General features: G+C 54.5%; 2 protein-coding genes across 3 annotated transcripts; one reads left to right on the top strand and one right to left on the bottom strand.

Annotated features, from left to right (window-relative positions):
• Positions 1–2,781: 2,781 nt before the first annotated feature.
• RASD1 (ras related dexamethasone induced 1) lies at positions 2,782–4,921 on the top strand. 2 transcript variants are annotated; one of them, XM_082678840.1, is made up of 3 exons: positions 2,782–2,831; positions 3,222–3,561; positions 3,781–4,454. In XM_082678840.1, exons 2-3 carry the CDS (start codon positions 3,276–3,278, stop codon positions 4,323–4,325), a joined length of 831 nt encoding a protein of 276 aa, XP_082534966.1. In that variant the 5' UTR covers positions 2,782–2,831; positions 3,222–3,275; the 3' UTR covers positions 4,326–4,454. The 2 variants fall into 2 exon arrangements, with proteins under 2 accessions (XP_082534966.1, XP_082534967.1); XM_082678841.1 differs by lacking the exon at positions 2,782–2,831 and having other exon boundaries at positions 3,190–3,561; positions 3,855–4,921.
• Positions 4,922–6,045: 1,124 nt separating this feature from the next.
• Positions 6,046–14,861, bottom strand: MED9 (mediator complex subunit 9). The gene is made up of 2 exons (XM_082678498.1): positions 14,622–14,861; positions 6,046–7,625 (listed from the first exon to the last, which is right to left on the bottom strand). The coding sequence occupies exons 1-2, from the start codon at positions 14,834–14,836 to the stop codon at positions 7,409–7,411; spliced, it is 432 nt and encodes a 143-aa protein (XP_082534624.1). The 5' UTR covers positions 14,837–14,861; the 3' UTR covers positions 6,046–7,408.
• Between the last annotated feature and the right edge of the window lie 9,194 nt (positions 14,862–24,055).

Genomic DNA, 24,055 nt, shown 5'->3' with positions numbered 1-24,055 from the left:
GCCCCTCCTTGGTCTCTGTCTGTCCAGGCCAGGGAGGGGCAGGCTGGGGTCTGGGAGGGGGTCCGTGAGCCAGGAGCGGCGCCGCCATCCACGCTGAATGGGGGGGACTGCCCAGGCCTTTGGGCCTCCTGTGCCACCAGCCTCACCCCACTTCTGCCCCTTGGGGGGGGCCAGCGGGACCGGCCCTGCCTCGGCTTCCTGGGTCGGAAGCACTGGGCCCTCCCCCATCCCCCTGCTGAACCTGGTGTCTCTGGGTACTGACATTTCTCTCCTAATCCCTCGTGGACCTCGTGTGGCCACAAGGAGCAGCTGTGGGGCCATCCGGGGCTGGTTGCCGGGCCAGACCACAGAGCCACAGGGACGGGGCAGGACCCGCATTTGGGCCCGGCCTCCCTTGCACAGCCCCCAGCCCTCCAAGGGCACAGAACTCGCCTTTCCTCCCTTCAGGATGGCAGACGGGTGTACTCTGTGTGCGCCTGGCCCTGAGCCTTGCGTTCTCACCTGTGAAGTGGCTGCCACAGCCGTGCCCGCCCTGGGCACCGGAGCTGCTGGGCCCCCACCCCGCCATGGAGCGCCTCAAGGGTGCCCTTTGGTGCCTGGGCTCCAGAGGTCTCCGGGCTCGAGGGGCCACAGGAGGCACAGAGGCTGATCTTACCCAACGCCTCTGCTCACATACCTCCAGGGACAGGAAGCTCACCCCTCCGCGGGCACCGCTGCACACACATCCTCCCTAGCCTTCAAGGACATGCTGGCCCCCATGGCCTAAGCCCTCCCTCTGTCAGGGCAAGACCAAGCACCTCCGGGCCTCTGACCCGCGGGTCACGCCGCCGTGAGGGGTGGGCCCGGAGTGGGGAGGGTCAGCTGTGATGGGAGCAGCCCGCAGCTGAGGAGGGAACTGCCGAGGAAGCGAGGTCAGAGGGGAAACCCAGCTCCGTTCAGCCCTGCCCTCTTCGTCAGGTGTGGCTGTGGGCTGGGGTGACACAGGACCCTCTGGGCGAGGAGCTGCTGGGGGTGGGCTCGGGCGGCAGGCTGGCGCTCAGCACAGCATCCATCCACACGCCCCCTGACGTGGCCTGCCCGGCACTCCTCAATACGGCTTTCAAGAACCTTCTAAACCACTCTGTGCCAGCAGACCAGGCTGTGGTGGACACTTCCTGCCTTGGGGTCCAGCTGTCCGACCCCAGCCCACCCCCAACGTTTGGGTTCCCCATTCTACTCTGAGCTGGAAAATCGCTTCATTGCAAGGAAATGATACAGGCAGGCGCTCAAGCATAGGAAGAGAGATCACTGGTAACATCGTAAATCTGGACAACCTAGAACTAATGCAATGGTGGGAGGGAGGGGGCACACTTTGGGGAAAGAACGACAGGTGTGCTCAGGGCCTAATGAACTTGGCTGACCTGGGAGAACAAGTCTTAGAACCCGGCATCTGTGGGTGGGGATGGGCCCAGGTGCCAGGAATCGAAGGTTGAGAACCCAGGCTGGGCTCAGTACCCACCACTGTCACCAGCTGGAAGGGGCCGGACCTGGGGTCGGGGGAGGGAGGCTCTGACTCTAGGCTGGGTCCTGGCCCACTCACCACCCCAGGGAGAGCTGTGTTCAAACCCTGGACCCTGCAGTTACTAGCTGTGGGCCCTGGGCAAGTCACTTCCCTTGCCTCAGTTTCTCTACCTGTAAAATGGAGAGAGTAATAGTTCCCACCCCTCACGGGTGCCACGAGGAAGGACTTAAGAACAATGCCTGGCATGGAATACGTGGAATAAACACTCTCCTGGCCCCCCTGCAGAGGGTGTGAGATTCTGCTGGAATCCTCGTCATAGAGGGCTGGCCGAGAAGCCCATGAGAGTCTAGAGGCCCTGTGTAAACAGCTAGGGGTGCGGGCTGGCACCCCAGCATTGCCCACAGCTCCGACCTGCGTGGATGCGTGGATGGATGGGTGGCAACAGCTAACAGCCCTGGCTTTCTCCCAAATCAGAGTGCCTCGCCTGTCACCACGGGGAGCGATGGCTTTTCCATGAGCTCCAGGCCAGAGCTGGCCAGCTCCGGCAGCCTCTTCCCCAGCCTTTCGGCAGCAGCCCACTCCTGGTTACTGATCTACCTGCTGCCCCCGCCCCCCAGCTTGTCCTGCAGCCTCGTGGGTCATTTGCTATTGTTGTTATTACTAGGTCCTGCCCCTACACTGTTCGCAAGTTCTCAGCCAGTCAGAGCCAGACCGCCATCTTCCAGAAGAGGAACCCGAGGTCCAGAGAAGGCCGGAGACTGCTGTGATGCCCACACAGCATTCAGGCTCACTCTGGCTTCGAGACCAGCTCCCCCAACTATAAAAATGGGAATGTTGGCCCACGGGACTCCAGAGGCACAAAATGCTATGGGGAGGGGAGGGGACATTGGCCTCAGACTGACTAAGGGCAAACCTCTGGTCCTTCCAGTCTCCGACAGGAAGATGACGGGACAGCCTCTGGCTGAAAACCCCTGCCAGGATCCAGCGGATCTTTGGTTGGGAGAAAGGAGCTCAGCCTGCAGTAGAACGCGGGGTCGGGACGCTCTGGCTGCGCTGACTCCAGCCCTGAGCGTGGCGCTCACGGCTCCCCGTTCCGGCGGCGGGGCCTCTGCTGCACTCTGGCGGCCGGAGCGCGAGGCGCCCACCTCGCGCTGGCACGGCCGCCCGGGAGCAAAACCCGCCTGGGACGCGAAGGGGCCTACGCTGGGCCAGTTCGCAGAGCTGGCGAGTAGATGGGCGGAGCCCGGACGCGGTGCCTAGCACCAGGCAAGCACATGCCATCACGCTGCCCAGTGTCGTTATTCTCTGGCGAAGCTGCGTCCCAAAGAAAGTGAGTGTGTGCGCGTGTGAGTGCTGCGGTGGCAGGGGAGTGGGGGGTTCTTTGCCCCAGGCCAGAGGCACAGCCGGGACTGTGTCCCCGACGCCCTTAGGGCCGCTGAGCCCCGCGCAGCGGAGAAGCGAAGGGTCCACGCGCCCGTAGCCGCAGGCAGACCCTGTACCGTTTCCTTCCCGAGCCCCGCGGGCGGGAACGGGCAGCGGCCCGCGGAGGTGGAGGGAGCGCGCGGTGGGGCCCGCGAGCGTGCGCACCGTGACGCGCAGAGGCTGGGCGGGCGCGGGGCGGGGCGGCCACGCGGGCTGCATATAAGGGCAGTCGCTGAGCGCTGAGAGGCAGAGGTTTCGTCCCGAGCTCGAGCCGCGCCGCTCTGCCCCGTTCCCCCAGCCACAGTCGGCTCGTCTCGCGGCCCCGCGCCCGCCCCCGCGGTCCCTCTGCTCAATGAAATTGGCCGCGATGATCAAGAAGATGTGCCAGAGCGACTCGGAACTGAGTATCCCGGCCAAGAACTGCTACCGCATGGTGGTCCTTGGCTCGTCCAAGGTGGGCAAGACGGCCATCGTGTCGCGCTTCCTCACTGGCCGCTTCGAGGACGCCTACACGCCCACCATCGAGGACTTCCACCGCAAGTTTTACTGCATCCGCGGCGAGATCTACCAGCTCGACATCCTCGACACGTCCGGCAACCACCCCTTCCCCGCCATGCGGCGCCTCTCCATCCTCACTGGTGAGCCGGGACGGCCGGGCAGCGGGCAGGGGAGGGAGCGCGCCGCCGCAGTGCCGGGGACCCCTCGTCCCCGGACGCCTGGGCTGGAGGCGCGGCCGCGGCGAGTTCGGCGCGACCCTCGCGGCGGCCGGAGCCCCGGCATCGGGAGGCCCCGAAGTCAGCCCGCTTAAGTTGTCCCCTGGCGGCTGCCCTCACCCTCTCCTTTTCTGCTCCCCGTAGGAGACGTGTTCATCCTGGTGTTCAGCCTGGACAACCGCGACTCCTTTGAGGAGGTGCAGAGGCTCAAGCGGCAGATCCTCGACACCAAATCTTGCCTCAAGAACAAAACCAAGGAGAACGTGGACGTGCCCCTGGTCATCTGTGGCAACAAAGGGGACCGGGACTTCTACCGCGAGGTGGAGCAGCGCGAGATCGAGCAGCTGGTGGGCGCCGACCCCCAGCGCTGCGCCTACTTCGAGATCTCGGCCAAGAGGAACAGCCGCCTGGACCAGATGTTCCACGCGCTCTTCGCCATGGCCAACCTGCCGCGCGAGATGAGCCCGGACCTGCACCGCCGGGTATCGGCGCAGCACTGCGAGGCGCTGCACAAGAAGGCGCTGCGGGGCAAGAGGCTGCGGCGAGCGGGCGGCGACCAGGACGACGCCTTCGGCATCTTGGCGCCCTGGGCGCGCAGGCCAAGCGTGCACAGCGATCTCATGTACATCCGCGAGAAGGCCAGCGGCGGCGGCCAGACCAAGGACAAGGAACGCTGCGTTATCAGCTAGGAACTCCCGCCCCGCGCGGACGCAGAGCCTCAGAAGACCCTCTTGTCCAAGAGTCAAGTGTCCGGGCCGTGCGTCCCGAGCCGCGTGCGCGCGAGCGCGGACGGGCGTCTTCCTTCCCAGCACTCCAGCCTGTTCACTGGGGAGACTCAAAGAAACCGAGAAGGGACCATTATCTGCTCCGGAAGGAAAGAGAGCTAGCTGAGCCCGGGCTCCCCCCACGTCCGATCCCCCGTAGGCGCCAGCTAGCCCCACCCGCCCAGCAGAGGTTGAATTTGCCTTGTTTCTCACAAAGACCTAAGAATGGGGGTGGGAATGGGAGTTAATCAGCCACCACTGGGCTTTCAGAAATGGGTCCTGCCAGCTGGAGGGCCAGGACAAAACGGGGCATTATCTGTGATTGGGGGTTGCCATGACAGCTGGCCTGAAACTGAGGGCGGGGTCCGGTCTAGGGAGTGCCTTGTTTACATGTGTGTGCAACTGCACAAAGCAAAACAGAGAACTTGCACTTTATGGTAGTTCTGGTGTCACCACCTGACGTGAACAAAACCTTACCTTTGAAGTTAGTCTTGTTACTGGTTTTTTAATGTAAAATAAAATAACTTAAAATGGAAAACCATGCTTCCTCTGCTTTTAGAAATAGGGGGAAGGGGGAAGGGTGAGAAGGGAGAGGCGGGTTTCTACTTCTGTGGAATTAGACTCCCCTTCCCCAGAGCTGGAAAATAATCCTGGCTTTCTGAACACAGCTCCAGCCCTCCTGGGAGAAAAGGCTCCACAAAAGCTCCAGCTGACTGGACGCCTTTCCGCTTGGGGAGCCACTCCTCAGAACGCCAGGACAAAAACAAAGCACTTCAGCGTCCTTCCTAGAGATGCACCTTTCCAGCTGTTTACCTGCCTAGGTTGCCCACTAGCCCAGCCCCAAGGGCCTCCGGGACCGGCCGGCGCCGTCCTATACTCAGCACAGGCCCAGGGCAACAAAGCGTCACCAAACCTGGAACCCGCAGACGGTTCAAGGGGTCCCTCGGGCCCTCTTCTGTGCAGGACCCTCATCCTGAGTCGGCTTCAGGCTCTGCCACGTAGCCACCTGGATCCAGTCACAATGAGCGGCCCCTGCCCCTCCGGCTCCAGGAAGCGCTCGCCACCCACGTGGGGTCCAGCACCCCCTCTCCCAGCAGTTGAGGGCACCCAGTCCCAACTCGGGACCCAGCTCTCTCCGCCACTAGTAACTGTGCACGCCTGGGGCAAGTGACGCCTGCCAAGCCCCAAATTCTCCGCCCGTGAAATAGAGAGCAGACGCCTCTGCTTGGGGTTGCTGTGAGGGCCACGGGCGACGTCTTACATGGTGCCCACCAACAGGCATCCAAGTGAGGTGTCAATGCTGTCCCGGGGAGGGCTTTCAACCGTTCTGGGGGACTGCCCCCCACCAGGGCCCAACCCACCTCTGAGAGGAGGAATGGCAGCCCCGGGGGCCCCCGGGCCAGCTGCACCCTGGGGATGGATGCCACTCCCGGGAGGGTCAGCCCATGTTCACGTTGGTCTAGCTGATGTGGCCATGTGTGCTGGGGGCTGGCGCGGGGGCACAGAGTGGAGGTGCCCACAGTTCCTTCTGTCTCCTCCGAGCAAAGCAGAGGTTTTCCTCTGCACTATCCAAAGGGGAGGTCCTACTGTGAATTTCTCAGTACAAACCCAAGACGTCCTGACAGCAGAGCACAAGTTCTTTTAATCACACGCTTGAAAAGTGCCACAAGTCACAACTCTGGAGCACAGGAGAGGCCCATGAGGAGCCCGTGTCCGCCGCAGCCTTCCGGGAGAGCCCGGCCGCCTGGTGTTTCTGAGCTTCGTGTCCCACAGTATTTGGTCGGAGCCTTAAAACCGGCCCACACACTACTCTGAAACGTCAAGAAAATAACTGATTCAGTTGATAACAGCCCCATGGTAGAGCTGGACTAACAGGTGACACCCACTTAAATTCAGAGCCTGCGCCTCTGGGCAAGGCCGCTGAAACCTGACACCCCCCTGCACGCCTGACATGGACAGAACCCCTGCTCAAAACATCTTCAACCTACATTCCTGCCAACTGGCAGGCAGCTGTTAAGCCCCCGACTCGGTCAGCACAGGTTATGAGCCCGTTTGTCCCGCATCCTTCAGAGGCGAAGGAAAGAGATGCTCTTACCTCAGTCTGGTCACACTAACACAACGTCTGTCTAGGTGAAACAAAGGTGTTTATAAGCATCTATGAACCAGGCCTTGGCCGCACGACTGCCAGGTGAGTTCTCCCCACCCCGAGGGGCTCTGAGTGGAGAGCACATCATGGCCGCCTGTTTGCGCGCAGTGAGGCCAGAGGGGAAGCCGCGCTAAACCAGGAACAGGACTCTGAGAAGCTGGAAGGGGTCTGTTCACCTGGAGACCACGTGGCCTGAGGCGGTCTGGCCATTCTTGGGCATGAAATGGCTAAACGAGCTGCCTGAAGGTGACAAGGGACAGAGGAGCAAGAGCCTCTGCCACCCACCCACACGTGGGACGCAGAAACCTGGAGGCGGGGCTGCCGACAGGGCCCTGGGTGGGCAGCCCACGGATGGTGACACCCTCCCCTCAAACACAGAAGGAAACAAATATTCCAGAGCAAAAAGCCACCCTCAAGTCTTTAGGAACCGTGCCGTTCTCCCAAGGCCTTTTTCTATCCTAAACCCTCGCCATGTGAGTGCAGGCCTAACTGTCCAGTGGACTCCACGCACCCTGCTGCTCACTCAACACTGGCTACCTGGATACCCACCACCTGGGCCGGGAGCAGAGGGGAGGGGCAGAGGGCAGCCGCCTCCCTTCCCCGGGATCTGCCAGCCCAGCCTGAAGGCCGTGCCGCGGCCCCGCCCCTCCGGCCTCAGGAGCCCTCCTCCATCCGGCGGCACGCACACAGTCATTATGCATCTGGACCGTGGGGACAGTACACAAGGACGCCCAGGGAGGCCAGCACGCACACCGCTCCGCAGTCAGGGCCACGTTCAGCTAAGCAGGCAGTACCAGAGACCCCCTCCACAGGGCTGGAAGACAGGAGGCCCGTGCCCGCCTCGTCCCGGAGGCCAGCTCATCTACTCCTTGGGGATCTCGAACATGCACAGGCTCTTGTACTTCTGCAGGAGCTCGTTCTTGGTCCGGACCTGCTCACGGAGGCGGTGCAGCTGCTGCTGCTGCCGCTCGGGGCTCAGGTGGATGCCAGGCATGGCGCCGACCACCTTGCGCATCTCCTGGAACTTGGTCCTGAGGGCGTTCAGGTCCTGCTGGACATCAGGGCTGTCCTTGTCCATGCTGCGGAGGCAGAGGGCAGGTGTTAGCACCATCAGCCCAGACAGCTCCATCCTCGCATCCCCACGTCAGAACGCCTGTCGCCTGTGTCCCCGGCTGGGCTGGGCTGTGCGCCCGGGGGACGGGGCGGGTTCTTGCCTGTGCAGCCGTAGTGCAGGCGGCACCCCAGCCCCCAGCAGGTGCCCGCCGGACGCTGAGCCCTCCCGCAGAGCTGCTTCCCCAGCCCGGGCCATGGGCGCTGCACACACTGAGGCAACATTTGCTGAAAGAGTGGACGCCTGGCAAATAAGTTCCTAAGTGTCTGCTGAATGAATGAAAAACTCTTACCAATGTCATGTAACAAACGGCAAGTAACACTTGCTGAAATACCACATTTCTAATTTGAGACATTCCAGGCCAATCAGGAGACTATCAACGAGCAAAAGATAATTTTAGCTGATGTTCAGATGCTTGAACCTGTTTACATCCTAATTTCCACAGAGCTATTCATAAATTTTAAACTAGTTACAAGCTACTGGAAAATTTTCAGCAGGTACCCGGCCTCTCCCACCACACTCGTGTAAATTCCTCGCCTTCCGGTCACGCTCATTTTAAAGGCAGGATCGTACTCTTCACCTCACAGCTATTACTAGCTGCCCAGAGATCCATGCTCCCTGTCATGACTAAATTAAAAGCAAACAACAAGAACAAAACCCTTCACCTACGATCAAAGAAACGGCCTGTCAGTTGCTCCTATAAATTTTTTAAAAGTTAGTAGATGGATGGATGAGCTTTTGAAAACAAGGCAGTTGAGACTAAAATCTAAAAGCTGATTCACAGGCTGTTTTCAAAGTCACCCACTGAGTAGCGTGAGAGGGGAAAACTGTCAATGATCGTTTATTTTTTTTAATAAACGTTCATCCGTGATGGGAAATTTCAACCCAGATGGTGCCAGTTCATGTTTCTTATTAATCATTTCTCTGCTTACGCAGACAGAATATCCATCTTTCCTGGCGATCCGCCGGTTACAGCTCATTCCTGACAAATGAGATGCACGAGGCCTGCTCACTATTTATCAATAGCTTGAACTTGGAAGCAAGATTTGGAGAATCAATAGTTTATTCTAGGGAATGAATGGCCAACCAAACATCTCCTCTTGTCATCTGAGGCCCTCAATTTGCACACACCATCAGTGGTACACCTTACCCCAGCTTCGAGGGAGCACCTTATATTCTAATTCTTTTATGTCTCAGCTCAGATCTACAACCCTGGACAGACACCACTTGGGCTTCTGAAATCATTCCACTTGGATGGCATATGTGCTAACACATCGTTACGAATTTAAGTCCCAAGGGAGTTTTGAAATTAAAATATAGTTTTAAGAAAACTGATTTACATCACACAAGTCTCAAAGGACAAGGTAAAAACAAAAATATATAAAATAAAAATTAGGTAAATAACAGGGTCCTACTGTATAATACAGAGAACTATATCCAGTATCCTATGATAAACCATAATGGAAAAGAATATTAAAAAAATGTACATATATGTGTAACTGAATCACTGCTGTACAGCAGAAATCAACACAACATTGTAAATCAACTAGACTTCAATAAAAAAATGCAAAAAAAAAAAAAAGGGAGGGGAGGAAATTAGGAGCTATTTATAAAGCCCACCGGGAGGGAAGCTGAGCTGGGAGGCGGCTGCGCAAGCTTCTCAGGCTGCCTGAGGCGGAGGCAGCGGGACCCTGACTCCAGCCAAGAGAAGAGATGGCCTGGGTACCAGAGAGCAAGCGGGAGCTCCAGGGGGCCCGCCTCTGTGGCCAGTGCTGGTCGGCACCTGACTCAGAAGGAAACAAAGGAGACCAGGCTGGGTGGAGAAGCACAAAATCCACAAACCAGGGCAAGGTGAGGGCGCTCAGGACACCACCGCGTGGCTCGAGTGACGGGCCACTTCCTGCCGGTCCTCTGGGCAGGCCCGGGTGATGCGTGGCGGCGCCCGGTGGGAGACACGGGCTCGGGCACACCACACAGTTCTAGCGGGTAAGCCTAAGAACGATGCTTCACTTGCAGGTGCAAACTGGCGTCAGCTGGGCAGGTGTGTCCACTGGTGACTCAGAAGCAGAAGGAACCACCAGGTCACTGAAGTCACGTCCTCCCAAATCCGAGAGGCATTTCTTTGATCTCTTGGTGGCATCCGACTCGGGAAAGAAATGGGAAACTATTTCTTCCTCCTCAAAACCTCCGACCCCCTCGGCCCCATGTCCCCACACCCCCAATGTCCTCCTCGCCGACCGGCCCTGGGACCAGTCTTCTCCCCACACTAACGTCAGTGGCTGGCATCTTTCTAAAATAGTAGGGCCTTTAAGTTACGACAGTTACAGGGCTTGAGGGAAAAGAATGTTTAATGACAGACAACCAAGGCTTACAAAAGGGAAGTCCCTCTAATCCCTTGTCCCAGGTAAGCTCTGTTAACACGTGGTGCGTATTGTTTAATATCTCTTCAAGATAGTCAGTAGCACACAAACACACACATACTTTTCAGTTTGTTTTGACAAATGTGGCCACACTCCACACACGGTTCTGATTCTCGCTTTCTTCATGTAGAATGCACCTTGGGTGTCTGTCCGTGCTAAGATGTACACGATTATACGGCTAGATGACTTGGCTGTTGATAGGTATGCGCGTGTTTGCAACTGATCGCCTGCAATCCAAACAGCGATGACATCCCACACCTATACCCCTGTGTGCCGTGTGCCCCACCGCCCCCCGCCAGCACAGCCACTCCACCTGCCACCCCCCTCAGGGCACCCCTGCACCTCTTCCCACTATTCCTGTGGACCCAGTCCTTTCCCCCTTCTAAAACCCTCTGTCCCATCTAGCTTTACAAAACCCAGGCCTGAGCTCAAAAACTTCAGATGGCTCCTCGGCTCCCAGGCAAGTTCACACTCTGTGTGTTTGTGTGCGTGTGTGTGTACGCACAACCTCAGGAGCACCCACAAACAGTCTCCGACCTCCTGGGCTCCGTGCTCTCCTCCCAAGAGAGAATTCCTTCAAACAGCCTACCAACAATCCCTATCTGGGCACTTGGCCTTTTCACTCGGATTCAGCAAAGAAGAAGACAAGGAAGGGCAGAGCTGCTGCAGGTGAGTCGTGGGGTCACCTCCTGGCCATCAGGACCCAAGGCCAGGCCGCGGCTGGCGGGTTGCTGGGCGGACTGGAACCGGCACATGTGTGGGAAGAGGCCCTGCGGGCTTGGGGTCCTGCTGACCGGCCTCGATGACCCCTGGGCCAGCTCCAGCCTCGCGCCCCAAATGAAGGTGAAGGCCGACCCAGCGTGAGGCCCCCCAACCCTCCTCTGCCACGTCCAACACGCCCGGGGGGACCTGCAAAGGTTTAAGTACCCGTGGTGACGGGTAATTCCACTAAGTGAGACCAGCCTGACAACCACGACTCCCTCCCTACATTGGATTTATGCTCCAGCTCCACCAAACCAACCGCGGACCCCCCACGGGTCAGGGATGTTTCTCGGCAGCCTGTCCTACCCCACCCACCTCCCCTCCCTTTCATACTTCTAGACATGCAGTTGGCATCTCCCCCAACAAGCCTTCTGACCCTTCCAGGCTCCACGAGGCCTCCTCCCCCTCACTGCCCTGACCCTCAGTAGCCTAGCAGCTCAAACAAATGCCGAGACACAGTGTTTAAAATCAGATCCCAGCCTTTCCTCAGGCTCACAGCACCTCCCTTCTCTCTGTGCGCAGTGGATTTCCACTCTGCTGCTCAGTCCCGTCCTTTTTACTTGGGGTTTTCTTTCTTTTTTTTTTTTTTTGCGGTACGCGGGCCTCTCACTGTTGTGGCCTCTCCCGTTGCGGAGCACAGGCTCCGGACGCGCAGGCTCAGCGGCCACGGCTCACGGGACCAGCCGCTCCGCGGCATGTGGGATCCTCCCGGACCGGGGCACGAACCCGTGTCCCCTGCATCGGCAGGCAGACTCTCAACCACTGCGCCACCAGGGAAGCCCCTACTTGGGGTTTTCTTCTCATGCTTAGTGGCTTTGGCTGTCCAACCACATATTTAAGATTTAAGAGTAAACACTATTTGGGTTACATGTATAATACACTGCTTCCATCATGCTGAGTGAAGGAAGAAAAAGATGTAACCTTACAATAAGGAAAATGCTGATTATTACAATTTGGATCAGATGGGGAGGGGGAAGCTGAAGGCAACAGAAAATATAACTGTTTTATATCCCTTAGTAAAAAAATGGGGTATAAATAAATACTGAAGAATACTAAAAACCCAAACAGTGAAACACTAAAAGGCTGAGTGGAAACTCTTGAGTATGAGTGATGATCTACTTTCTTACAATGAACTAAGTTCAATGTCTCTGGGGTTGTGTGTCGGGATCGGACACCCGGGAGAGTCTGTTTTCTTTGGCTGCCAGTCTAGAAGCCCGGGGTGGGGGTGGTGAAGGCGGGGGTTGGGTCTCAACACCCAGTCTGTGGACTTGCTCTCAGCCCTCTCCTCAGGACGGCTCCCTTCCCTCAGGTCCTGCAGTGCGCCTGGTGTCCCCTAGTCCAGACACTCTCCAGCTGACTCTTTCCTAAAAACAACCTTGGGAAAGTGTGCGCCTTTACTTGTCTGCTGAGGTGGAAGGGTCGTCACTGCGTGCTTGCATCGGGGAGCGGACTGAGGGGGTCCATGTCCAAACGGCCTTTCAGGTAATCCTCCTGCTCTAAGTCCCCCTTCACCAGGGGTCCCTGGCAGTGCCATCTCCTGGGATTTGGAGGGGGCCACGGCCAAAGGCAGCTGCTCCGGGCTGCTCCTGGCACTGGGAGGTGGACTGGCCCTTGGCCATCGCTTTGTGGCAATCATCTCCTCTCCCGTCCTCTTCGGTTTTATGCTTTAAAACCAGTCTTCACTGTGCTTTCAGAGGGAACAAACACGTGTGGCCAACCCGCCACCTTTCACAGGAGGATGCTCTTGAGACTCCTCACAACAACCTTATGACTTAAGTATCACTAGTCCCCGTTCACAAGAGAAAAAGAGGCTCAGAGCAGCTGCTTCACCAAGGTCAGTACATCATAAAGCTATCATCTGAACCCACCATTTGAAGTTCATTATTATTATTATTCACATATTAGAGATAAAAAAATTAAGGTCTAGAAAGGCTACGTATTTACTAAGATTACAAGGCAAGCAAGCGTCAGCGGGCAGACCCGAATTCAAGGCTATCTGACTTCAAAGCCCATGTTCTCTCTCGTGTACGTTACTTCTCGATCTCTGAGTCCAGCCCAACCCAACTGCTCTATCAGCGTGCAAGAATATACACCATGTATTTTCATTTTTCCATATTTTCCCTAAAACCAGAATAAGTATATTTGGGTTGATCTGGATAACGCTTTTATAATCAAGCACTGCCCTGGGATTGCAAGGTCTGCATTTGCGTTTGTGTTTGCTATGTCACTGCAGCCTAGAAGTGCTACTTGATGATCACAGGCTCATGAGGACAGACCGGTCTGCCTTACTCGATAAACAGTATGTTCGCACCAAGTGAAGCCAGATGAAGTCAAAGTCTACTGTGAGAACAAATGCTTTGCAGCTGTTTAAAAAGCGGTGGAGGGACTTCCCTGATGACGCAGTGGTTAATAATCCGCCTGCCAATGCAGGGAACACGGGTTCAATCCCTGGTCCAGGAAGATCCCACATGCCGCGGAGCAACTAGGCCCATGCGCCACAACTACTGAGCCCGCGCGCCACAACTACTGAAGCCTGCGTGCCTAGAAGCCCGTGCTCTGCAACGAGAAGCCACTGCAATAAGAAGCCTACGCACCACAACGAAGAGTGGCCCCCGCTCACAGCAACTAGAGAAAGCCCGCGTGCAGCAACGAAGACCCAACCCAACCAAAAAATAAAAAAAGCAAAACCCAGCTGGGGGCTTCCCTGGTGGCGCAGTGGTTGAGAGTCCGCCTGTCGATGCAGGGGACGCGGGTTCGTGCCCCGGTCCAGGAAGATCCCACATGCCTCGAAGCGGCTGGGCCCGTGAGCCATGGCCGCTGAGCCTGCGCGTCCGGAGCCTGTGCTCCACAACGGGAGAGGCCACAACAGTGAGAGGCCCGCGTACCACAAAAACAAACAAACAAACAAGCTGGGCCAGTAACAATATTTTCATGTTGTGAGTAGCAATTCCATTTCAGCAAAACATCCAGGACCACAACTGATGTTCACCTGAATGTTACTGTAAAAGTAACTCTGTTGTAATTTACTTTGTTTTGGTTTTTAATGGCTGAATAAAAATTTTAAGCCCAGGGGTTTACACTTTGTTTATCATAAATAACGGTAAAAAAATAATTTGGGCAAATGTGGGGATTGGGAAGATTTTGGGTGTGTGTGTGTGTGTGTGTGTGTGTGTGTTTCTTCTAAGGGTCAGTTTGAAAAGTTAGGTAACCTGAAGACTGGCCAAAAGGAGACAATCACCCCGTGACACCGTGTTAGGGCACCGTAAGCGCTGGCAGACGGCCAGCACCCGTTTCCTGTAATGTTCCCATCATCACCCCTATAATCTCTTTGCATTATGGGTTATTCTCTCTCACGACGTTTTCCCTTCTAACTGGTTACCAACGTGGGGGTGAAAAGTCTGCCCTTTCACCTGTACACCCCACAGCACTTAGCAGTGTGCCACACACGTAATATGATACACATCTGTTGGATCTGCTGGGAAAGACGCCGAAGTGAGTACTATACCCCTAATGACAGGTGAGAAAACAGGCTCAGAGAAGCCTGACTGGCTTCAGGCCACCAGGCTGCACACGAGTGGTCTGACCGTAGCGGGGCCTGCCAGCACGGGGCCTGGCAACTCCCAGGGCCAGAGTCTGCTGAACTCTTGGGACGACTGGGGGTGGTCTCGGCGAGGCCGCTCCCCTCCGGGTCGGCCTCCTCCTTTGTACCGCGGGGCGCCCCCGGAGCTCGGAAACGTGACTGGCAGCGGGGGTCTTGCGGGCTGACCCCCCTCGAGCCTTACCATTTGATGATGTTGTGAACCAGTGGGAGGAAGGAGCAGTTCTCCTCCGCCTTCACGCCGGCCGGTGACGGAGGCCTCGGCGGCGGTTGCGGCTGCGGCGCGGAGACCGGCGGCTGCGGAGGCGGCAGCGGCTTCGTCTCGGGCAGCGGCGGCTCTGTGGGTGGCTGCAGCGCATCCTCGGCCTGCCGGCCGACAGACACCCCCACAGAAGCCATGGCGCCCGGGACCCACGGAGCCGGTTAACGGGGCCGGCGGCCGAGCGCGCCGGAAGTGTCTCGGACTCTGTACGTCACCACTGTGCGCCGCGGGGGCGGGACCTGGAGGGAGGCTGTGAGATCGCGCGCCAGGGCGCGGGGCGGGGACCAGGGCGTGGGGCGGGCCAGGGCGCGGGGCGGGGCCAGGGCGGTCGTTACTAGGCAACAGGCGGCTGGAGGGTCCGGGTTGGCCTGGATTTGGCTGTGCCTGAGACAGCTAAAATTTTCAATAGTCAGAAATAGGCGTACTTCAGGAATAACATCTTATTTCTATTCACGTTACAAAGAGGGTCCAAAAGCAACCAGTACAAGAAGACTTGAGATAAATAAGGCCTCGCGAAGAGGGGACAGCACCTGCCGGGCACCTGCAGGTGTCAGACCCTGGGCCCGCGAGCGTGGAGAATCCGAGGGGAAGGGCCCAGGGTTCCCACCTGCGCAGAAGCCTACAGGGGAGAGGCCCTGAGCCCGCCCTAAGGACGCAGAAACAAAGAAATTGCGAGGGCCTAATAACTGAACACTTAATTACTATCATAATTATATTATCACTTATCATCTTCTGGATGACACACGCTGTGCTAACTGTGGGGGTGGGGGTGGGAGGCTGTCTCAACTTCAACACGAGCGGGGATTGCCGAAGGGTATTAGTGCCAGGAATAAACATCGTATCCGAGGGGGAAGTCAACGTCAGGTATTCTCCGTACCTGTGGGCCAACTCCTTAAGCCCCTGGGTGTCAGTGTGCTCACCTCTAAAATCTTCTTGAGTTCAGGGTCATGACAGAGCTAAACTACTCTCCAACTTCAGACACGTGGCTGATCTCTGAAGGTGTCCTTGGCATGAGCTCTCACTCCCTGCTGTCTTAGGCCAAAGTGGGGACTTCTCCTGGGTTTGTGGTTACGGTGCCCAAAACGAGTCCTCCCGAGCCATGATGTGGGGCTGTGTGATACGTTTCTGGACAATGGGGACATGCATCCTAAGCTTGGCTAGGAAAGCCCTGCCCTTCCTCAGCGGCTTTGGAGAGGCAAGGGGTCCACAGTCATTGGCAAGAGCACTTAAGAGCAAGGTGGCTGGTCCCAGGGAAAGCCTCAACAGTGATATTTTCAGATGCATCTGGAGGCGTCTGTGGAGGCAGGTCCTAGGGGAGGAAGAGTGTTGAAGGAAGTGGGGAGGTCGGAGGGTGTGCTGAGGGGCGCTTTGGTAGCGGGCCTCCGCACAGCTTTCTTGTAAGTACTGCCCAGGGCACCCCACAGGGCGAGCACGGGGAGAGGGTGGCCTGCTAACCATGGGCCTCTCCCCCAGGGGGAAAGTTCAGGGGTCCTGGTGGAGAACAAGGAGGAAGGTCCTGCTGGGACAGGACTAGATGGGCTTGAAGAGACTGCACCCCATTGGAGTCATCTGGGGAGATAATGACGGTATAATAATAGTAATTACCACAACTACTGTAGATCAAAAGTAGGTACAAGGAACAGAGCGCAGTCATCTCATTTAATCCACAAAAAACCTCTAGAAGGTAGATGTTAGTATCACCATTTTATAGATGGTAGATTCTGGCCCCAGGGTCACACACCTGCCTGATACAAAGCCCATGGTCTTAACCAACACAGAGGACACCTCAGGTCCCTACCAGTTCTGTGACTGTATGATTCAAAATGTTAAAGTGAGGTTTTTATTCAGAATCAGAAAAAGAATCCAATGTTCATCCACAATCTCCCCATTGAAATCACATGTCATCTTTCCCTCCCAGTGTGTTTACAACTTCATTACAAGCCCGACTTCATCGTTGGCAGAATAATGAGGACATCTCTTAAAAAAAAAAAACACTTCAGATATAAATAGATATGGCTAAAGAAAATAAATTGAAAATGTAGGAAGCAGGAATGGGTAGAGTGCATTGACAGTTTGCCCTAAAAATAGTTAATATAATTAGTGGTAAAGGGTAAAGTTGACCTCATAACATTGGCAAGAAAAATGTTGGATGTCAGAAAAGTACTGCCTGTGCTGGTTTCAATAAGGCTGAAATTACCACAGATGTGTGTCGTCTCAGAACTGCTCTGTTAAAAGTTAAAAAAAAAAAAAAAGAAGCCCCACTGACACATAAGGACTGTGTGGTGTTGATGTCCCTGAGTAAAGCTGTCTGCTCGTTGAGTTCACGGCTCTCTCTGCTTCTCATGGGCCCCTGCAGACCAGCTGGTGGCCAGGCCAGGCCCCACTCAGCCTGTTTGAAGCTGTGTGACTCTGAACTCTGCACAACCTCCTTCATGCAGGCATACAACCTCCCAGGAAGACTGAACAGGTTATTACACATAAATCACCTTGAAAAGTCCCCAGGAACAGTAACAATCACTTCTTACTTTTCAGACTTAGGGCTTTCTCCTTCACCAATTGACAAAACCCAGACTTAGGGCACTTAAGAGGAACGAGCTGGATCAATGCCCTCCAACAGAAATAGACGCAAAGCCACTTGGGTTGTTTTCAGTTTTCTAGTAGCCACACAAAAAATATCAAAAGAAACAGGTGGAATTAATTTCAGTAACATATTTTACTTAACTCCTGTGTCCAAAATATTACCGTTTCCACATGTAATCAATACTAAAAATGATTAAAGAGGTGCTTTACTGTTTTTTATACTGTCTTTGAAATCTACTCTGTATTTTACACGCATAGCACATCTCAGCTGGAATTGCCACGTTTCAATTGCTCAGGAGCCAGACGTGGCCAGCGCCCGGACCTGGACAGATCACAATCCAAAGGAACTAGAGTATATTGCTACTTATATAAATATTTGCAACATGAAAAATAACACTATGTATCGTCTACAGATATAAGACATACATGTAAAAATGTTTTAAAAGGAACTGAACGGTGCACCTCATACTCACAGAAAAGGGGAAGGTGATATAACCAGCACTGCAGCTTTCTGTGTGGTGTTGTATTTCTTTTATAGATTATAAGGAAAACTGTGAACGATTGCCAAGTGTGGGAGGGATACCTTAGAACCCAGGCTCTGCTCTTTCTGGCTGTGTGACCTCGAATAAGCCATTTATCCTTCCTGTGCCTCAGTTTCCTTATCTGCAAAATGGAATCATAACAGCACCTAACAGGACTCCTATAAGGGTTACAGGAGTTACCATGTGGAGAGGGCTTCAAACAGTGCCTGACACTAGGAAGCAACCATTGAAGCTTTAGCTACTACTGCTACTGTTCTATTAAATTTCTCAAAAGAACAAAACCTCACGAGTACTCCTTCTGAAACGAACTGTTACTACAAGAACACACTTAAGAACCAGGCTGCATCGAAGCCTCGAACTTTCTGATTCTCTAAGTGGCCCTACGCCACAAATAGCTATGAATGTGCTCGTGATACATTTCTGCTACCTGAAGTCCAAAAATAGTCATTTCTCTATCAGACAAACATCGCGGGGATTGCTAGACTGATCATGTCGTTGAATGATCCGGGCTTTTTCTTCAAAGCTATATTCTTACATCTGATTCATCCTTTCCTTTCATTAACTGGAGCCTCAGGCGGGTAGGAAAAGCTACATGATACTTTGACTTTTGTGAGTTTAAAAGAAAACAGGCAGCAAACATGGTTCAGGCCAGCATAGTGCGACGTGTACCAGGAATCAGCTCGTCCGAGCCATGATTCACGGCTCAGACCTCAGGACGAAAGCTTTTCCTCTGATCCTCCCTGAGGATGGCCTTTCTCCTCTCGGAACTGGATTTGATTTTCTTTCTTTTAAAGTCTTTATTGAATTTGTTACAATATTGCTTCTGTTTTATGTTTTGGTTTTTGGGCTGCGAGGCATGTGGGATCTTAGCTCCCTGTCCAGGGATGGAACCGGCACCCCTGCACTGGAAGGTGAAATCTTAACCACTGGACCGCCAAGGAAGTCCCTGACTTTCTCCTTTTTATTCCTTTCAACCTTCCTCTCTTACTCTAAAATACTCCAGAATGACCAATTTCTCCTCTCACTTATGTTAGTGTTTCATTTCTCAGAAGCATTCCTTTTGGGGCCTTTCAGCTCACGAATTTGACTAAGGTTCTTTCAGACTCAGAATTTTCTCCATAAAACCTTCCCTTTAGTCCTTATTCCTACTTCTTCTTATCTTTGACCAGACCTCCATCTGCTTTGGATATAATAAAAATGAGAGGCAGGGCTTCCCTTGTGGCTCAGTGGTTGGGAGACCGCCTGCCGATGCAGGGGACACGAGTTCGTGCCCCGGTCCGGGAAGATCCCACATGCCGCGGAGCAGCTGGGTCCGTGAGCCATGGCCGCTGAGCCTGCGCGTCTGGAGCCTGTGCTCCGCAACGGGAGAGGTCACAACAGTGAGAGGCCTGCCCACCGCAAAAAAAAAAAAAAAAAAAAAAAAAGAGAGGCAATCCATTCCAGAAACCTGTTTTTGTCTAAAATGGTTCGTTACTGTCCCGAAGCCTTACACCATCTGACCTCCTTATTCAGTCATTTTCACTCACATGATTTGTGAGCCAAGTTTTTTTCTGTCTCAACAGCCTCAGTCTTAACCTGTCCTGTTAACCCTTTTCGTCACTTTCATTCCTCCCTTTTTCTGGAAGTTACCTTGTTTCCCTTATTGGATTTATTGTAAGTCTTTTGACTCTCGATTGCTAACTCCAGTTGCAAAATTATAGTTAAAAATTATTATGCACCTGGCGTGCTGGAGAGCACCGCGCATCTGCTGCCTGTGAGTGGCGTGTGGCTGGTCCTTCTGCCCCGGTCCCGTGGCCGGGTTTTCCAACCCCTTTGTACGGGAGGAGTTAGCCTGTAACCGCAGACATTCAGAATGTCCCCAAACTTCAGAGGCCAGCAGGTCCCAAGCTGAATCCTGGAAGCAGCGTCGAGAGAGGGACCAGCAGCCTCTGTCCCACTGTCCGTCCTCTCCTTACCACGTCTTTGAGAATGTGGTCTGGTGAGCGCTGCCCATTTCCTGCCGATCTTCGGCTTGGCCACACGGTGTGACCCTAAGAGCCCTCAGAAGATCCCCCTGCCCGTCCAAATGCTCTGTGCCAGGACCTGCCAGGGGAGAAGGAAGGCCCCGGGCCCGGCCACAGAGGAAAGGACTGGGGGTCCCGGCGTGTCCCCAAGATGCCCTGGTCTTCCAGACGAGGAAGCAGGGGCCTGGGGAGGCTGAAGGAGTCGCCTGTTGGTCGAGGAACTGGGGTCGGCATGCGACGCTGACACGAGGAAGAAATCAGGAAGCGGAAGTGACAGATAGTTCAGGGATAACGGGGTTTCCGGCCTACGCATGCTTCCTCCCCAGAATGTTTACTGGATTTAAATCCGCAGGAAGTGGTGTCGCAGGAATTCAGGGCCGGTGGTGAGGAGAGGGCTGAGTGCAGCCCCAGAGCAGAAGGGGAGGGGGTGTCACGCCTCTGGGAGCATCGCTGGTTTGCGTGAGTCGTGATTTTTCAGGTGGCCTTAGTGACAGTTGACAAGGGGGGTGGCTTCTGTCACGGCCTGACCAAGGGCCGCTGTGGCTGCAGGGAGAGAAGACAGCGTGGAAGACCGTCCCCGACCAGGGGTGCCCAGGAGCTCCGTGTCCATTTTTGAAAAGTCCTTGGCAGCCAGGCTTACGGAAAAGCCAGCCGCGGACTGAGGGCTCCCGGGGACAGCACTGCCCTCCAGCCCCGCCCCAGACTGCCAGCTGGTATCCTGGGTGAGAGCTGGGTTTTCTTGTAGTGAGACTCAGTGGGGAAGGAACAAAGGTGCAAAGTTAACCTGAAGCAGTGACAGGAACCCCTCGTCATGTGACCTCAGGCTGCAGGGGGGCCCCCCGAGGGACAGGCTTGAGGAAGAGGCTCCAACCCCACACCTGCCAAGTACCAGCTCCGAGACCTCGGACGAGTGATTCCCCCACCTGTATCCGGGCATCTCAGTAGTACCCACCCTTGCCCACCTGGGCATCGGGGGGTAAGAGACCATCCCGTCCAGGGTCAGGCACAGCACCCGGGTCTCGGGGTCCCAGGGAACGGAGTTAAAGGACGATTCCTGCCCGTCCCTGCAGGTGGTTTCCTGTTCTTTCTTCTTCTGTCTGCAGTTACACATCTTGGGAGCCGCCCACACACAGTGCCCAGTTAGCCAGCGGCGCAGGAAAAGCAAGTCAGACATCAGAGCAAAGAGAATCGCGCTACTGCGTCTTCCCTCCTGTGCGTTCGGCGTTTCAGCTCTTGTTTTGGTGTTACGTGCAGCCAGGCTCACGATCTCGTCATCGCGTGATGCTGCTCTGGGGACGGGAGTTTAGGGGTCAGCACTGATGGAGCCCGGCCCCAGGCACATGAGGAGCGAGGGTAGTGAGGACGAGGGTTTGACTCCGGAAGCGAGTCGTCTTGCAGGTGTGGGGGGGAGTGAGAACATTACCCAAGGGACAAGGCTGGCGTTGGCCGAGAATTGATTTCCCCAGAGGAGATACTTGCTGACCCCCTGTACACGCGTTTTACAGGCAGATCCACTGCATCTGGTCTGAATGACGTGGGTCCTGCTAGGGGGGGTGGGAGGGGGTGGGAGGATACACTGTCTTCAAATGGCCTTGGCAGGAAGATGGGAGAGAAGTGGCGAGGCTGACCTCCACGCGCCCAGTTCCTGGAGATCTTGGTCGGGGTAGGCGTGGGCGGGTGAGCACGTGGGGGAGGGAGACTGAAACCATCTATTGTGCAATGTGGACATTTCTTGCAAGACAATTTTTGGGCTCAAACATCATCCATTGCCTACATGTGCTCTCCTGGCCTCCACTCCAGCCCTGGGGGTGAAGGGACTGAGCTGAACGAATACCCATCCTCTCATTCCCCTTGGCTTGTGACTGGTCTAGAGGCAGCCGTGAGACTGTGCGGCCATTGATATATCAGCAGAAGTCTGTTGGTGGAGCTTCCAGGAAAACTTGCATTCTTCTGTGAAAAAGGGATAAATAAATGTGGCCGGGGCTGCTAGTTCCTCCCTTCTTTCTTCTTGGGATGTAGATGTAATGCCTGGAGATGCATAGCCATGTTGAGGTCATGAGGCTACAATGTGCAAAAGTGGCAGATATCGAGCTCCGGTCTCTGACAGCATCATTGCACAGCTGCACAGGCCAACCTCCAGGCTTATTAGGTGGGAAAAAGAGGCCACCTCTTACTAGCCCCTAATTCCATCCTAAATAACAATTTCCTTAAGGATTTTTTAAATTCTAAAAATAATATTATTTTAAAGTCTGTTAACAAAAAAATATTGAGTGAAGGAGTTTTGGGAAAGTGCAAAAACAAAAAAAACACAGAAGAAAATAAAAACTTTCTTCAAACACCTACACATCCATGTTTAACATCTTGTTGTCTGTCTTCTCCTACATTTTAAATGTATATGTGTTTGTAAAACAAATTTGGGATCATGTTTGTTTTTTTTAAGGATCTATTTATTTATTTTATTTACTTTTGGCTGCATCAGGTCTTAGTTGCGACATGTGGGATTTTCATTGAGGCACGTGGGATCTTTCGTTGTGGCGTGCAGGTTTTCTCTTCTCTGGTTGTGGCACGCAGGCTGGGCGGGTGGGCTCTGGAGTTGTGGTGTGTGGGCTCCTGGGTGCGTGGGCTCTGTAGTTTGTGGCACGCAGGCACTCTAGTTGAGGCGCATGGGCTCAGCAGTTGTGGCACGTGGATTTTAGTTGCCCCGCAGCATGTGGGATCTCAGTTCCCTGACCAGGAATCGAACCCGCATCCCCTGTATTGCAAGGCGGACTCTTTACCACTGGACCACCAGGGAAGTCCCGATCACGTTGTTTTGTAAACTGGTTTTTTCCTCTTAACAACTTGCCGTGAATGGCTTCCCATATAAGCTAATATTCACTTACAACGTGTTTTCAATAAAAGGATGCATGCAAAAAACAAACAAACAAATAAACAAAACCACCCTAAACTAAACCAAAGAGAAAAAATAGCAAATTCCTGCAAAAGGCCAATAATAGCCAAGATTCTTTGAGGGACCAGGCACCCTGAGAAGCCTGCAGGATTTTGGGAATTACAGTGATGGCCGGGAACCTTTGGGGACCATTTTTACTGAAATGAAGCAATTTTTACTTCCTCTGGGATTCCTGTTTCTTAAGCTGTCTTGGAATCTCATTTCAGCCTCTTAAACACTTTAAAAAGGAAAATCGTTTATTATTGGTTCCCTGCCACCTCTTTCTGCCAAAGCGCCAAGACACTAGATCTTAAAAGTGACATATATCTGTACACACACCCACGGGTACAATGGGCTGTGCGCCCGGGTCTCCATCAGAGCCATTCTGCTCGACACTTGAGAGCCAGCGCCCAGCAAGTGTGCTCTTTGACGGTGGCCTCTGCCTGATGGCTGGTGTTTCGACTGAGTTCTGAGCAGACCTGTCCTTGTTTTCATGCTCTTTCCTCCACGATTGCTTCATCAAAGTCTAAACAACCAGTAGGCAATGTAGCGTTACCTTAAAAAGTCACTGGAGAGTGATGCAGGCCCCCCTCTGCCCCCTGCCTGGCTACAACTACACCTGTGATGTCTTCACCTCGATAGGCACCCACGCAAAGCCCCAGGTTTCAAGCAACACACGGCCTCCCTCCGTGGGCTCAGCGAGACCTGGAAGGGCTTTGAAGGGCATCGTGTCACGCCTTCGTCCGATTTACAAAACAGAAATGTAAACTCAGCTCTACCAGGTGAGTTTCTAATCTAAACACACACCCACACGAGAAAGAGAAGATTAGAAATTACGCTCAAGAGCAGGGGTTTTTTTCTTTCTGGAATTAGAAAACAAGTCATTGGGATTCCCGAATAGGCAACCAAGAGGTCAATTACCAGGGTAACCAGATAAAACTCTTCAGTTTTGAAATGTGAGAATGTTGTCCAGCAGGCAGACAGAGTTCAGGTGAGCAGTGAGCAGACTGGCACATCGTTCAACGTGCTGTGATGAGCAGTTCCTGGGTGTCCAGGTGCTGGGACGCGGCGGGAAACACAACAAAGTCCCTGCGCTCCTGGAGCTCGGATGCCAGGCCAAAGCCACAGTCTACTTGACTCCCACGATTAAAATCTATATGATTTTTTTTTTTTTTTTTTTTTTTTTTTTTTTGCAGTACGCGGGCCTCTCACTGTTGTGGCCTCTCCCGTTGCGGAGCACAGGCTCCGGACGCACAGGTTCAACGGCCATGGCTCACAGGCCCAGCCGCTCCGCGGCATGTG

Source organism: Grampus griseus (assembly GCF_964374135.1).
Source record: "Grampus griseus genome assembly, chromosome: 20".
Classification (NCBI taxonomy): domain Eukaryota; kingdom Metazoa; phylum Chordata; class Mammalia; order Artiodactyla; family Delphinidae; genus Grampus; species Grampus griseus.
The sequence above is the reverse complement of the archived record's forward strand: the minus strand, read 5'-3'. Positions and strand labels throughout refer to the sequence as shown.